Raw genomic sequence first — 16,676 nt, 5'->3', positions numbered from 1 at the left:
TTTCTCTTGGGACTTTGCTGCTCCTCCCATAAAGAGGTGGAGTCTATTTCCTGTCCCCTTGAATCTCAGGTTGGCCTGAGACCTGCTTGAACCAACAGAACGTGGTGGAATTGACCAAGGGTGAGTTCCAGAGCCTAGCCTGAAGAGATCCTGCAGCTTTTGCTTTCATTCCTTGAGAACTCAGAGGCACCATGTAAAGAAGTTTGGCTTCCCTACTAGAGAGAGCAGATGGAGAGCCCCTGGAGGCTGAAAGAGCCAGAAAGAGAAATCCCAGCATTCTGGTCTTCCCAGCTAAGGAGTCAGACATGTGACTGAAACCATCTCGAATTCCATTACAGCTGCCTAGCAGAGATGACCCATTCCAGCTGAGCCCTGCCTAGCCAATCACAGAATCACAAGTAAATAAAACTCATGATTGTTGTTGGTTTCAGCCACTGAATTTCAGGCTAGTTTGTTACTCAGCAATAGATAACTGATATAATATGTTACTTGTGTTATTCAAAATTAATTTTTAAAAATAAATAAGCGCAGGCGCAAACCTTTCCTCCTGTTTAACAACTAGCCTCTCTCCTTTTCCCACCTCACCCCCATGCCTTCAATGCCTCTATTCATCTAACTGATTATAGAATATCCAACAATGCCATGCAAAGTCAGCGCAAATCAATGCAAAATCAGGGCAAAGTGATTATAACATGAAATTGCAAATCTTTCAAAATATGTGAGAAATCATGAAGTTGATGAAGGTAATGTTAGAGAAGCCCTTGAATCATGGGCAACTCCTCTGACAAATGAGAATCTGCAGCTGGAATAGTTAACATTTGAAGAAGAAAAAATTCACACAGATGACGGCACAAGTGCTTCAAAAGGGAATGATTAGAATGTCAAAATTTAAGAGAGGCTCTTGGAAAGTTGATGAAGCCCCCAAATATTTTTGCAATAATGACCCTCTTTATGATTTGCCCACAGAAGTCAAATGTAAAAGGATATTGTATCACGATACCATATAATTTTGTTAGAAAATTATGCTTCTCAAGATCAACACTTGATTCAACCTTTGTTCTAAAATTTAACACATCATTGACCAACTAAATTTTGTTAGATGTAAGGGAAATTAATTTTACTAATTCTCTTATATTTTCAGATAAAGTCCCAACTTAATCTTTTTAATTTTTTTGTCCCTATTTTTAAAGGACTCACTTTAAGTAGGTTTGGGGGTACCAATTTTCGGAGGAAATTGGGGGCCTCTGTAAATATCTTTAATTGATCCCCCTAACTAGCAGATACGCTCGCTGAGGGTAGCATCTTATCAGGCTTTATTAGTATCCTCTGGATAGTTCATCAGGCATAGAACTAGGCAGATAGTGGAGACTCACGAGTTCAATAAACGTGACAACAAACGACCTGCTGATTGATTGCGTTTCATGCAGCTTTTGCCATTGGAGAATGGCACTTTTCCATTATCAATCCCAGCCCAATATGAGCTGACATTTGTTCTCAAAACTGTTCAGAGAAGGCCTATCACAAATTTCCTGCTGAAAGCACCTTCAAAGGCTGGATACATTTAAAACCAATTCAAGCATGTAAAGTCGTTTTAGGAAATAAGCCCCGCGTCCCAAGGGCTCGGCTGAGGACGGCCAGGTTTTAGAACAGGTGTGCCACTTCACTGAACAGGAATTTGGAAATGTCACACATTAGAAGCACTTCAGAAACTCCAGCTCAACCTGCCCGAGGGTCACGCTTCTGGACACATGTCCATAAACGCCCTAAAGAGATGGGCATTTGAGAAACTCTCAGCACAGATTCAAAATTAGTCAAAACAAGTCAGCATGGTAAGTTCTTAAAGTGACCATGCTTTATTTTTTTGGTTTTTCCTCTTTCAATTTTACTCCTCAAAAGAAACTCTACGTTTAAAAAAAAAAGCGATCATTCAAAAATTTTCCATCTATTACATAATAGTCCATAACAGTATTACACGTTTTAACATCCTTGAAGTTGTCTCTTTCAACTTATCTTGTATCCTCAGTTGCAAGAACTGGGAGGTATTCCTTGTCATCATCAAGGGTACTTCCAGTCCTCTGGAAATTAAAAACTAACAATACAAGCTTGGCTGCAAGGACCCTTTAAATTTGGCCCCTCCCAGTAGGACACCGGCCAGCAGTTCTGCAGCCCATCAGTCAGCTGGAGGGCAAATACAAACAATACTTTCCGTTACAATAACTCGTATCCAGGAAAAAAAACAGGCGCTCTGTTACATCTGTAGCATAGCAGCCAGAGAAAAGTTTACAGGCTTTAGCCAATTGGAGGCTGTGGAGCTGGGCCAAATTAGCATGTTTTTCTCCGCCTCTAGATGAAGTCATGATTGAAATATGGCATTGAACGTACTTTTTTAAGGGAAGAGGAGTAGGAAAGGAAAGCTAAACCTGCCGGAAAGTGCCCTGTGTCGAGGAGAATGCCGTGAGGAAGTGTGTGCATGCTCCTGAACCCTGAGAGCGCCTCAGTTCTGTAACCTTCGCCTCCCACTGGGTGGAGTAGGACTTTTAAGAGCAGCTGGAATGCAGTTCCCCTGATCAGTGTAGCCAGTTGTTGCTTGTCTGAACCTCTGCCAGTCCTAGAGAGCGGTACTCTGAGATCAAACCCGGGGGCCTCGCTGTGTGCCCCTCTCCACAGCCCTTCCCGCCGGAGCAAGGAGAGCGTTCCCACCTGTCCAGCCATGGGGGAGGACGCTACTCAAGCTGAAAAGTTCCAGCTGCGGGCTTCTGACCCGCGGCAGGAGAAGCCAGCCAGCTCCAGCCCGGTACCCTCCTCCACGCCGAGCCCCAGCCTGAACTTGGGGAGCACGGAGGAGGCCCTCCGGGACAACTCGCAGGTGAACGCCGTGACTGTGCTCACGCTCCTGGAAAAGTTGGTGAACATGCTGGATGCCGTGCAGGAAAACCAGCACAAGATGGAGCAGCGGCAGATCAGCCTCGAGGGCTCCGTGAAGGGCATCCAGAACGACCTCACCAAGCTCTCCAAGTACCAGGCCTCCACCAGCAACACGGTGAGCAAGCTGCTGGAGAAGTCCCGCAAGGTCAGCGCTCACACACGCGCTGTCAAGGAACGCATGGAGAGGCAGTGCGCGCAGGTGAAGCGGCTGGAGAACAACCATGCCCAGCTCCTCAGACGCAACCATTTCAAAGTGCTCATCTTCCAGGTGAGTGCTCCCTGCTCCTCCTCCGACCCGGCTGGGACTCCTCAACATTCATGATCTCAGTCGGCCTGGCTCTCGCAGCAATTTGTACATCTGTCCTGCCTGTCAGGGATCACACACACAAAGCATTGTCCCTGTCTGCCTTCAGCAGGCGAACGTGAATGAAATCTGCACCCAGGGGTGGGCATTGCCCAGGTCTCAGCAGCCTAAACCCAAGGCAGATGCCCCAGGGGTGAGTAGGCCGGGATCATCTGTCAGGAAGCACCCGAGTGCACTGCACACAGACTGGGAAGGTCAGCAGGTGCGTGCACCCTAGTCAAATTCATTTGTCTCTTTGCATTATGAACGTGGGACTCCGGCTGCAGCTGTTAGCTGGACAGGGCAAATTAACTCAGTGGCGGTTTCTTAATTCTTTGTGGAAATGAGGTAATCATGTGAGTGTTTTTTTTTTAAATTAAGAAGTCAGGCTCATAACTGTTTAAAGCACCCCTTTGCCAAAGGCTACCAACGATGTGGGGACTAACCAAGTCTTGAAGACTGATTCCATTAGAGCTGAACTAGCCTCTTCCTCTTAAGACTCTTCTGGCCAAAGCAATCTTGTTGAGTTCTTTTCTAGCAAATGATGCACTAAAAATACAGAGCGTAACTCTTTACTAACACACTAGATATATTTCTCATTGCTCAGAGAGACTTCAACTGTAAAGTAAAATGAAAGCAGTGTTATCAGTTGTAGTTACAAAGGCTAGCCTTGAGTATTTGCTCCTTGAACGGTTGCCTTAGAATGAAAAGGCCACTTAATTTTTTTAATGTATCAATGATGCAATTAATGTCACCAAAGGCTATTTGGGGACAGGGGGATTGCGTGGGGCTGTTGTTCCCGCCAAGTGGTGGGCAGCCCTGCCTAATGCTGGAAGCCCTTCCGCCCGGTGGAACCCAGCCAGCACAGAGCCCAGGAAGCAATTGCCATCCCTGCCCCAGGGCTGCCTTGTTGTGACCATCTGAATAGGAGAGATTTCAAAGCCATGGAGGGGAGAGGCTATAACCAACTGTTTGATTGTGAAAGGCACACAAGAGAGCCTTCATCTCCCAAGAGAGATTTAGAAATTGGAATTTAAACGGAGGGATCCTTCTTTTTCTAAATGAATCTGCTCTGCCAAGTCAGAACCTAAGCCTCCTTCCCCCATAAAAGGAAAGACTCATCTCGCTGCTTTTCTGTTCTCCCCAAATTGCACTTGATGTTGAAAAGCTTCAGGCAGCTGATGTCCTCCTATACCTTGCAGGCTTTGGCAGCCCGGAAATATTTTGGCTTTTAATGCAAATAGAATAGCTTTTCATGCACCAGATGAGCTGAAAAGAGATGCGTAGCTGGGCCTTTCTTAAGCCATGTAAGATCCTTACTTTATTAGCCTAAAAGATATTAGAAATCTCAGCTCTCAAGGCATTTCTAAATTAAATACTGATCTCCAAACAAAACCAAACATGTACAGACCTGTTTAAATCTGAGTCATCAAAGGAAATTTCCCTTCTTCCAGAATGAATCAGGGAGATTATCTCTTGTCCTATCCCTCCATTAAGGAGGAAAAAAAGAAATATTTATCTAGTAAAGGAAATCACAATTTGTCCGGATCGGGTTTGTTTTGTTTTGCCAGGGATGTTCTGTAGATGCTGGGGGAGGGATGGAGAAGATACGTGACTAAAAATTCAAGAGAACCGTAAAGCTGACATTTAAAAAAACAACCGTTGGGAAACTGAAAGACACATGCTGCTGTTGCAACCCTGCCATGGTCTCCTGGTTTGTCACATTGGATTGACGGGTGTGAAATTGCAGCCAGAAATGGTAGGAATTCTCCATAAAGTGAGTAAAAGCTGAAATGGGTGCTCAAGACCAAGGTGGGAGCTAAGAGAGTCCAAAGCAATGTGTTCAGGCTCCAGTTTGGCCCTCTTAGCAAACAGCCCCCAGGGACACTTTTTTTGAACAGCCATTTAGGAGGCAAGGAACTAGAGGCAGGGAACTGGACCTTTCTTAAGCCGTGTAAGATTCTTTATTAACCTAAGTGATGTTAGAAATCTCAACTCTCAAGGCATTCTAGATGATCATTTTGAAAAAACAAATACAAGGGCAGTCCCTCTGTTGAAAGGTTGCTCTTTCTCTTGATCTTTCTTAAAGTAAAGGTTTCTAGGGTAGTAATTAGGCCAATGGATGAAATAATAACTTGTGGTAGAGAATGGTCCAATATAGGGGTTGAGAAGATAAATTGTGTCATATAGACAGTGGTTCAAATCCTAGTTTCACCACTTGCCAACTGTGTAATCTTGTGCACATTTTTTAGCTTCTCCAAGCTTCTGTTTCCTCACCTATTCACTGAGAATATTAATAAGAGAAAAAAATTTTGACTTGTTAATAAGTCCACATACTCTGCTAAGCATCTTTCTATGCATTATCTCATTTGCCCCTGTAGGGGGTGAGGAATTCCCCCCCTTCCCCTCTTGGTTCTTATGGCTGGTCGAATAATTAAAAAGACACAAGGCAGGTTAACAGGAGAAAATTAAATTTAATACATCTGCATGGGAAATTCACATAAGCATGAAAAATTCCAGGACAGTCAGGCAAATGAGGTATAGATATCCTTCTGGACTAAGGGAAAGGACATAGAGGTGTAGGGCTCCAAAGGGAAAGAAGACAGTTTACAGGGAGATGAAGAGAGTTAATGTTTGGTAACCAAATATCTAGACACAATGGGACCCAGAGAGAACTTTGATCAAAGGGGTCTCCTCCCTGTCCACCACACCTAGTTCATATTGTACTAGAGTTATCTATGGTGATCGCTCCTCCTGAAACAGGCCTTCTGTCTTAAATTCTTTTAGACAGTTTGGGCGAAGGTCAAAGTTTCTCCTTGAGTCTTTGGTTCTTAAAAATAATCAACCCAAAATAATCCTCAAGCCAAAGAGACACATTTCGGGGTGGCAAATTCTGCTCTCTACATCCCTAATTTACAGATGAGGATGCTGAGCTTCACAGATGTTTATATCTCATCTAAAGCTATTTACTAAGCAAGCGGTGAAGCTGGGATATGAACTTACATTGATTCCAAAGTGTGTACTCTTAAACGTTAATGCTGCCTCCCTCATATCTCTCTCATAGGGTGAGGAATAAATGGAATAACGTATTTAAAATGGCTGGTGACTAGCATGGTGTCAGAACTCAAGGACTAGAAGCTCTTCCTGGGTGGATCTGAAATGCATTTGCATGGAAAGGAAGCTGGACTTTTGCTTGTTAGAAATAGGGCTCTTGAGTAAAAGCTGACCCCACCGTACCCAGGATCTTAAAACAGCTTTGCTTATGCTATTTTAGTTGGGATTTATTAAAAGCTAAATACACACACACAAACACACACTCTGCCACACTCCCACTCCCCCACTCCCTGCCATACATTGCCCGACAACTACCATGTTGAAATTAGTTTTATGTCACCACCGCTCCATGAAAGCAAAGGCGCCTGCCCAAAGGGCCCACCCTAAATAGACCCTTCTAGTAGCAGTGCAGTCTTCACAGCGTGGCAGAGGTTGGATGTTTCCTAGACCTGCCGAGAATGAGGAGGGCAGATAATGTATCAGGCACCTTAGCTTTTTGTCTTTAAGTAATTTGTCATTTCAGTCCGCATGAACCCTATGCTAGACTTTCCCTTACTAAATCCATTGGTTTTCTAGTTTAAGACAAAAAAATTAATGTGAAAATATAAGAAGAAAGTGAGGAGAGAAAGTCTGTCCCCTGACTTGAACGTATTTCGTACTGTTGTGTTTCAAAGATTACATTTCCGGTTTGAAAAGTCCTGTTGTGGTCTCAAATCTGCAGGTGCCTCTTGTTTGGTTGATTGGTTGGTTGCCTCACACGTTAGCATTTTCTAAAATTCCAGGCTTTGTCCTATTCAAAACATGTCGTTTATTTACTTAAATCTGTGCTGAACTTACAACATTGTTGGAGCTGTGAAGCCTCTCATGCCTTAGTGATTACTTCAAATTATAACTAGTAGCATCTAAAACTGGAGGAAAGTCAGCTCCCTTTGAGCAATAAAATAAGTCATAAAATCCTTGTTAACCTTACAGCTTTCTTTTTCACATTTTTTTTGATAATAGCCTAAGATCTATGTTTGAATTCAAAATACTCTGACGGGACTCAGCATAGATGAAATAAGACTCGGAGGGTTGCTGATCAAAAAGCAAACGCTAACGACTAATAAGACAAATTCTTTGCCTGTAATATGGCTATTTTATACCAAAAATAGAATTTGTACAGAAAATCAGTGAATTTACAGTTAAGAGGAAATTTTCTCCCTTGATTGAAGAGATTTGAATTTCACAGGTAACTGGCCCTGAGGGGGGATGCCCACTTCTATCCTCTTAAAGTTCTAGTAACGACTATTTGAAAAAGCAGTTTGGGAATGATTTCAAATCCCGGGAACAAAAGGAGAGTACTCACAGACAGCTTACACTTTCATCCACAGAAAATTGTGAAATTGGGTGAAAAGAGTAGATGTTAGATATTTACTGTGGATACATTTGTGGAGAATCAAGCCTATAAGTGTGCTCAAATATTCATCATTTGGGTTCCTTCGATGAGATCAGAATTTTAGAAAGGCGCAAAAAGTGTAACATTTTCAGACTATTTTAAAATTGAATTTTTTTTAAAAGGCTGTACTTTGTCTATCCAAAGCCACAGCCCTGAAAACTGCTAAATTAGTACAGACTTAGAAGAAATGGGGATGGAGATAATAAAGACACCTTTATATGACAACTCACGATAATTTTATCACATTGACTAACTTGCCCATAATGGGATATTGGTTTTGGTGTGCTACTTATCCAGTGCCCTTTTAGTTTATGAGATAAACAAAATACTAGTTCTTACTGTTATTATTTTCACTTACTGAATGGCAGCACTGCCTCAGGCACTCTGAAGGAATAACTGATTGTTATTGGTATTTCTTCAAAAGAATCATTACTTTCCCTCATACATTAAAAAACTACACGCTTTCTCAAATGCAGCCCATCTAAGTCAATGTTGCCCCTTCTGTGTTTTCTAATCTATATCTGTTTGAATGGAATGCATGAAAAATGTTCTCCAGCACAGCTCAGGTCCTACAGTTTTGATTCTTGCATGAAACAAAACATGTTTGACATCAGGACACTAGGAGATTGCTTCTACAATTTGCTAATTATTTTTCATGGGATTTAGGTTAATATCACAGAATCAAATTTTTTAGAGCTGGAAAGCACCTTCGTAATCATTTAGTTTAACCTCATTTTATATCAAAGAAGCAGAGGCCCTGAGAAACAAAGTGACAGAAACAAAATGAATAGCAATGCATTTTATTAATAATGGAAATTATAGAGCTGAATTCTGAAATGAGGAAAAACAAACACTATAATCCCACTATGGCAAAGTTCATGTTTCCTGGGTTTTTCTTCATCAGCTTTTAAATAATTCAGTGTGATTTCTTTTTTGTTTTGTTTGTTTTGGGGTTTTTTGTGTGTAACAAAGAACACCTAACCAGTGTGATCTTAAAAAAGAATTGAACCCTTGATAACACTGAAAAATAATGAAACTTTTAAATTCTGCAGAATGTGAAGGACTGCTCAGGGATTATAACTAATGCATTTTATTCTTATGACTTGCTGATTCCACCGACAACTGCCTTAGGGTGTAGTTCTAATCAATGGCTTTATCCACTTGGCAATCTATACCTCAGAAACACAGATCGGAAAAAACCATCAATGTGTAAAAGAGACCTGTAAATCAGAATGTCAGGTGGGCACAGTTCCATTTTAATAACTAGTATTTAGAAATTATTGGATAAAACATTTCATGGACGCAAATTTATGGTCCTCATACCCCTCCAGGATGCCACCACATCCCTGTGGGAATATGATGGCCTTTGTTATTTTCTTCTAACAATGGGGATGGTAAATTGGTGACAGGAGAGCAAACTGCTGGCTTCTCTCTCCTCATTCAAGCTTTTAAATGACTTACTGTAGGCTTCCTTTTCTAACGTTAGTCATAGGGTCTCCTCTTTTAAAGTGTGCACATCTATATATGTGCAAAGGAAATTTGCTTCCGTGGGCTCCAGCCCAAGAAGTCCCCAGCATGTTGGCAAGTTTCTCTGTGTTGATATCTACATGCACGCCTGGGACTATTAGTTCACAAGAATCCATATAAACAGCAAATAAGCTAAAGTGCAAGGAAAAATGCCACTTCTCAAGAGTTCTTTCCATTCTTTTTCTTTTACGCTGCAAACATATCATTCATATATGTTTGAAGTGTGCTGTTTAATTCTCCCTTCCTTTGAAAAATTCCTAAGGGTCCTTGTGAAAGGTCAGAACCAAGAGCAGCTGCCGTCAGTGGAGGCTGAGTACCTTTTTGAAAACAAATCTGTAGGGCAAACAGTCAGCTGCTGCTGGGGGCCCCTGTCGTGCAGAACTACCCACGGAAGCAAGGCTACTCACAAGGGATTCTTAATGCCGTGTTACGGAATCATGCTCCTAAGCAGATATATGGGGAACCAGCAGAGCTAAGGAGGTGACAGAATTGAGGACGTACATTAGAGCCTCTTCCCCCTTGAAAGAGCCATCAATCTTGGAATCTGTAAGAGAAAGCCGATTAAAACATTGCGAAAGAAGGCTGAAGGCAGAAGTGTCCCCTCACCAGTAGACAGGTGAAATATCAGGCATTTCTGTGAGGTGTGTGTGAGAGGACTGAGCAAGGACACGTGTGCGGGTAAGACTGGGCCCCTGGGAGACAGTGCAGTTACGGAGGATCCACTGTCTGAAACTCAAGTTGAATTTTCACCATCATAACCGTTACTTCACAGTCAAATACCAGGCATATCTTTTACTAAAGAATAGAGATTTTGAAAAGTGTCGGTATTTTCTGCTTCTAAACAATCGTTATGGAAAGTAAGACCGACATGTGCTTGAACATTCACAAATTTCTGTGTGAAAGGAAAGGGCTTACCTCCAGAGTGGATGCCATAAGAAGCCACAAAATAAACACTGTCCAGTAGACAGAACACAAAATATTGCTGGAGTAATTAAAATGACAGCAGAAGCATAGCAGTTAGCCAAGAAGACACATCTTACTTGTTTCCAGTTGCATAAAGACACATCCAACTCATTCTGGATTATGTCTCTTCCCACTGGGTTTATTTTCATAGTTGGCATCAAAGAACTCTTGTGTAAATTTCCGTGGCTTTGTACAAGAGTTTACTTGGGTTTCCCACCTTCCCTTGACTGAGCTCCTACATGTAGTGTGTATCTACCACCGATCACTTCTGACTCACCTGAGAATGCACTTTCCTCAACCTGTCAAGGACACATGACGGGAGACACAAGAGTCTAAGACTCGGTAGTAACTATGCTTTTTTTAATAATAAAATTTTCATTTAAGAAAAAAATGCAATAGCATTAGTTTAATTCTTTTACAAGTACAATTAATATGTCTACTTTTTGTCAAGGTTGAAGAAAGGGGAGTTATCAGGGTAATTCTTTGATTACCCTGAGGGATTATACTATACGAAACCTCTTCTCTAGTAACCAAGGCTTATGTTTACACTCCTCCGCCTGAATGTATGCCTTCTTCACTGAGGACTTTTAATAACATTTCACTGAGCTCTTGGTTTCTTCCTTTTCTGTAGGCAACTCCTGCCAAATCTTCCCAACCCTCTCATCAAACCACAGAAGTAATTTTCTTTCTGGACTAAGCATCAGAGCCCTAGCTATTTCTGCTGTCTGCCCCTCTTTCAGTAATACTCATCCACTGAGAATCAAATCCTTTCTTTAAAATGTGCATCTTAGGCCTTAGGATCTTCTCATTTCCCAGTGGCAGCAGCAGTCAGCAAACTTCCTTCTAGACACAGAGTTAAACCCATTCTTTTGTAGCCCTCAGGCCTGCCCAATGGAGGGGCAGTCTCCACCCCAGCCACCTCAGGGCTGTCTTGGAAAGCCATCTTACCCAACATGCATTCATTTAACAAACAGCTGTTGAACTGCCAGGAACCATGCTAGCCACTGGGACGTAGCAGTGAACAAGAGATAAAAGTCCAGACCCTAGGGGGACCACAGGCCAAGGAAATGAAGGCAAGTTGAACCTTGAAACACAGGAAAGTTGCTCTTGGTAAGAGTCCATGTCATAAATGACTGTGGGAATCCCATACTCCTTTCAATTTTTTCCTTTGTCTTCTACCCTATGTTCCTGACACTTTCTTTGACATTCTAAATGGGAGGGTACAAAGAGAGCTTTGGGAAACAGAATCTATGATTTCTTCACTCCACCAAGGATTCTATTTAACCAGATGTTCTGCTTTTTACCACTACCCAAGACTTTATCCTTTGTTTCTAACCAATTTATGGAAAGGACTCTGGTGTGAGTACATGTGTGTGATGGGGAGACACAGCTGTATCTTTTCATTCGGTGCTTAGCAAGGAGAGGGATTTTTAAGTTTCTCCATATCAAAATGGTCGATTTTGTCTTTGTAGTAGATATATGCAGGCACACTTTGAGAGTATGTTTTTGATCATAACCTCAATTTTATTGACTTTTAGTTAATCAAAATTGCAAAACGAGAAGAGAAGTTCTTCCCATTAACATGAACTTTGCATAAAATTTAGATCCCAGATAGACTTTTATATTCACTAAATCCAGTTATTTTTCAAACTGGAAGTTCACTGGGCTGTCCACAGTGTAATCAGGTGACATTGAGGCTCCGGCTGAAGCCTGGGTGGCAGTGGGCTCTGGAACCTGGCCCACCTCAGCGTTCTTGCAGCACCCTAGCGCCCCTGGGAGTGGAGCTTGAAAGCTGTTAATCTAGGTCAAATCCTCTTGTTCATATTTGGAAGAAACTGAGACCCAAGGAGATTAAGTTATTTGCTGAAAGCCATACAGCCACTTAGCAGTACAGCCAGGACGGAGACTCCGGCCTCCTGTCACACATTCTTTCTACTGGGCCATTTCCTTCAATGAAAATGTGAAGGCACCTTCCTGGCTGGCTCTCATTTTCCAATATTCAAAGAAAAGTATAAAAATCAAAGGGATCCCTCTGTTGCATGACGCAAGTCTGTCTGAATTCAGATCTTCCGGCTTAGCAATCCTGGAGAACCGTCTCCTTCCACTCGGGAGGCAAGTTCTCAGAGTGTGCGTCCTGAGACGTGGCGAGGAGCAGATCCTTGCCTTGTGCCTAGAAGCTGGAGGCAGAGGTGTGCTGGGAATAGTGAGGGGGAGGGGCAGGTTCCTGAGCTTCTCCCCTCACTCTTAGGTCCAGGTTGGGGTGAAGTATTCTTGCCCAAGGAAGCCCTGATTAAGTATAGGGGCTACATAAACTATGCCTGGCAGCATTATTCCCCCTAACTACTCTAAAAGTGGCTATAGTACCACCTCCCCTTATTAATGCCCACAAAGGATATACTAAACCACAAGGCTTTGTGATTGGGTCCCCAGTAAGGCTGGCCCTTGCTTCTCTTACTCTAAAATTACTATGTCAGTAAAATTATTGTGCACTTTTGACCAGATACCAAGGTTGACCACACTTTTACTTCTGACTTCTAGTTGGGGAGGGAACCTGATCAGGGCTTTGCCTGGTGTCTGACACTTGAGGACTTCCCAGTTCTCTCCCCTGCCCCCACCTTTTATCTTCCAACTTGACCACCAGGCTCTCTTGCAGTGGGATTTTGGCAGGAACCGAGCTGGAGGGAAGGAGAGAGAGGGCCTGTGGGTTCACAGTAACTTACTTTAGCTCCTTTATCTAGGCAGCTTCCTGGTTTATCTGAACCACAGCCCACTTCCCCCCCTTCCTGTCACTGATAGAGCCCTTGCCAGATGCCCTCATAATATTCCCAATAGGCAGCCCTTGCTTTATCCAGCCTAGGGGGAATGACTTGACCAGTTTAGCATTAACTCTTCACATTCTAGAAAACTGAAGAGACAAACATTTGGTTTCTATCATGCCAAAAACACACACACCCAAATTACAGCAGTGCAAGACTATTTGTGAAATGTGTTATTAACACGAAATCTACATTGTCCGTCTTTTCAGGAAGCAAATGAGATCCCTGCCAGCGTGTTTATGAAAGAGCCAGTTTCCAGCTCAGCGGAAGCGAAGGAGGAGCCTGCTGATGAAAACAAGTCCCTGGAGGAAACCTTGCACACGGTGGACCTCTCATCGGAGGATGAATTGCCCCACGATGAGGAGGCCCTGGAAGACAGCACAGAGGAAAAAATGGAAGAAAGCAGGGCAGAGAAAATAAAAAGATCCAGCCTCCGGAAAGTGGATAGCCTCAAGAAGGCATTTTCTCGCCAGAACATCGAGAAAAAGATGAACCAGCTGGGGACAAAGATCGTATCTGCAGAGAGGAGAGAGAAGATTAAGAAATCTCTCACTTCCAATCACCAGAAAGTATCCTCAGGGAAAAGCTCCCCCTTCAAGGTGTCTCCCCTCACTTTCGGTCGAAAGAAAGTCCGAGAGGGAGAAAGCCCAGCAGAAAATGAGACCAAGTCAGAAGAGTTGCGTAGCAGTGACCAGATGCTAAATGACCACGAGGAGAGCTCGTTTGCGGAGGGTGCTTCAGAGGCGTCCCTCAACGGTGCCCTGGTGGAAGGGCAGAGTGCCGAGGGGGATGCTGCGAGGGCGGCCTCGAGAGGGAGTAACACGCCCCTGGACAGCAACGTCGACTTGACTATTGTGGAAGACGAAGAAGAAGAGTCGGTGGCCTTGGAACAGGCACAGAAGGTGCGCTATGAGGGAGGCTACGTGCTAGCCTCCGAGGAGGCAGAGCAGTCGGATGAGGAGCGGGTGCAGCCGGCTGTGCTGCAGGTGGACCAGACGGCCTGAGCGCCCAGCCTGCCGCGCCCACATGGGCTTCCGGCAGGTGGGCAGCCGGCCCGAGAAACGGAGGCCCGCTCGCTCGGTGCTGTTGCCCAGGAGGTGACGGATCACTACCGAGAGCTGCACGCTCGTGACCACGATCTACGATGAAGGCAACCTGCCAGGGGCGCCATTGCTAATTTGTCCTTAGGTCTTTTTCTGTAGAATTTCTCCAAGATTGCCCGGAAGAAGAAATAGAGCAGTTGAGAAACACTGGTCGATTTGACTTAATAAGAAAAACCAGAGGCTACTTAAGATACTAGTCAAGAAATATGATTCATTTTTTATCATTCCATAGGCTTGCTGAATAGCGTACCAGTAATATATTGAATTTCCACAGAACTCTGAGAATCTAATTAGTCTTCTTCAAGTGTGTGATATATAACATACATATGTATTTAAGCTAAAGACATAACTACTTTATATTTTAAGAAAACACTTTTTTTAAAAGGTAGAAGATAAAGTTTAGTTGGATATTCACTTAACAGAAACCATTGTTTCTTTGAAAATGAAGGAAAAATTGAAAGACGATACTATTCAGCTAATGAAGTAAGATATGTAGAAAAGTTTGGACTATTAGAAAAAGAGAATTAAGAGGGAGAAGTTGGAGAATAAGAGAAACAAAGAATGCCAAAGAGAGTGAAGACAGAGGAAAAAGTATGTGCTTAGAAGTAAAATATTTACAATAGTGGTTCAAGTCTAACAATACTAAAGTTCATATATCCGGGAATAATATGTTATAGCTTCATAATATTTTTATTTTCTAATATTTTCAAATGATATAAAAACATTTTACTATGTTAAAGCTGCGTTTTTTCTTAATAAATAAAAGAGATGAAAAATATTTCTCTAAGGAAGTTCAAAAGGATGTTGTCTCTTTAATATTGGAATGAACATAAATCTTCAAAATTAGTTAATACATACTGGCTTTTGTAGAAAGTTGGATTATACTATTCTTTAATGTAATGGTTTCCAAATTTGAATTAATGCTTACACTCCAAATGATGTAATGTAGGTTATAAGATGTTAAAAATCAACAGGTTTGGGAAGGATTCTGTTTTTCCCTTTTTGTACGTAATGGTAATTTTATTCCAGGTCATATTTTATTTATCTATTAATTTCACGGAATATGAATATGTTCTTAAAGCATGCTAGTGTTTATGTAAAAGTACACATTTATTTAGATAGGGTAATTTTTACTAACATTCTACTAAAATTTTGTTTTATCTACTTTAAATTACAGAATGCTAATGTTTTGAGAAAACTATTAAATTATAGTTTAAGGACAGTTATACCAGGGAGCTAATTCCCAACCTTCAGTATGTAGCACTCACTGTAAGCAACCTTACAAATAGAGGTAGTCTAAGACAGTAGTCACAAACTAGGCCTTGTCTGGTAAAAGGGATAGAATTAACAAATGTATTGATGGCGTAACCTCTACAGCTATGTCCTTATTTTGTGATAATGTACCCCGAATATTAGATTGTCGAACTAACAATGGCTGTGTTAAAGAAGACTAAATAAACCAAAAAATAAAAAAGTATATAACAATGTCAGTTTTTTGGCAGAGCAATTTGAGAACAAGCAGAAAGAATTGATTTTCAAACCAGCCTCCAAATGTAGCTGAAATGTTGATTGTTTCAGTCTTGATTTCCCCTATTAACTCTGCTTTCTTTTTTCCCTGGTCTCATTTAAAAATCCAAACCTCATTCTTCAAGTTTAACTTTCTTGACGTCACCTTGCCAGCACTGGAGAGCATCTGAATTTATTGCCGCAGCTGGATGAATTTGATAGTTCCATCTGCATTTATATTGTTGGCTACCAGACCTTATAATACCTTAAATTGCCCTGCAAACATGAATGCGTTGAATTGTACATTCAGTTTATTCACACAGATAAACTTTTGTCTTCTGCAGTGCCATACACTTGGTAGAGGACTTCATTTCACTCCGGTCCCTAAACATGCCTGCCGAACCTTAACAAAGTTGCTGTCCGTTCTTACAGCCAAGGAATTGGGCGATCCACAGCTAATGTAATGTTTACATTTCCTTTTCAAAAATGCTTATTTCATTCATTCTGTAAACTATCTGCATGTCAGTGAAAAACCAAACTCAGGCATCTTTTTAGATCTCACTGACAATCACATTTCTTCTATGTTCCACATTTGAAGCATTAAAATCCTAAGCAATAAAACAGAATTAGGCCAGATAATTGTTGGAAAACACACTCTGTAGGGATTAGAGAGAGCAGCCGTTGTGGAAATGGAAGCTATTTATTCTGCATTATTGTTGAAATATTTGCATACTGGTGAAGCTGCCAGTCTCCAAATTAGATGTGTCTTCTTCCCACCCATCCAATAAGCCATTCCTAACTTTATGTGCCTGGAGCTCAAGAACTGGATTAGTTTTCCCCCAAAGATTGGTTATACGTTAATAAGCACTGAGATCTGTATCTCAGAAATATAATTCAAAAGTAAGAAGCATCTATTACATGGATCACAAATCTCACAGAAATATAGCAAAGATGTCACTTCTTTTACAAGATTTTATCTTTTTAAATATGTAGACATATTTCAC

General features: G+C 41.9%; 1 protein-coding gene across 1 annotated transcript; it reads left to right on the top strand.

Moving 5' to 3' along the window:
* Positions 1 to 2,034: 2,034 nt before the first annotated feature.
* Positions 2,035 to 15,651, top strand: CAVIN2 (caveolae associated protein 2). Its single transcript, XM_070581696.1, has 2 exons — positions 2,035 to 3,193; positions 13,273 to 15,651. Exons 1-2 carry the CDS (start codon positions 2,711 to 2,713, stop codon positions 14,065 to 14,067), a joined length of 1,278 nt encoding a protein of 425 aa, XP_070437797.1. The 5' UTR covers positions 2,035 to 2,710; the 3' UTR covers positions 14,068 to 15,651.
* The last annotated feature ends 1,025 nt before the right edge of the window (positions 15,652 to 16,676 follow it).

Source organism: Equus przewalskii, chromosome 17 (genome assembly GCF_037783145.1).
Source record: "Equus przewalskii isolate Varuska chromosome 17, EquPr2, whole genome shotgun sequence".
NCBI classification, from domain to species: Eukaryota; Metazoa; Chordata; class Mammalia; order Perissodactyla; family Equidae; genus Equus; species Equus przewalskii.
The sequence above is the reverse complement of the archived record's forward strand: the minus strand, read 5'-3'. Positions and strand labels throughout refer to the sequence as shown.

Coding starts and splice junctions, on each gene's coding strand:
- CAVIN2 (XM_070581696.1), top strand. CDS start 2,711: ATGGGGGAGGACGCTACTCAAGCTGAAAAGTTCCAGCTGCGGGCTTCT. Junction 3,194..13,272: donor TCAAAGTGCTCATCTTCCAG/GTGAGTGCTCCC, acceptor CCGTCTTTTCAG/GAAGCAAATGAGATCCCTGC.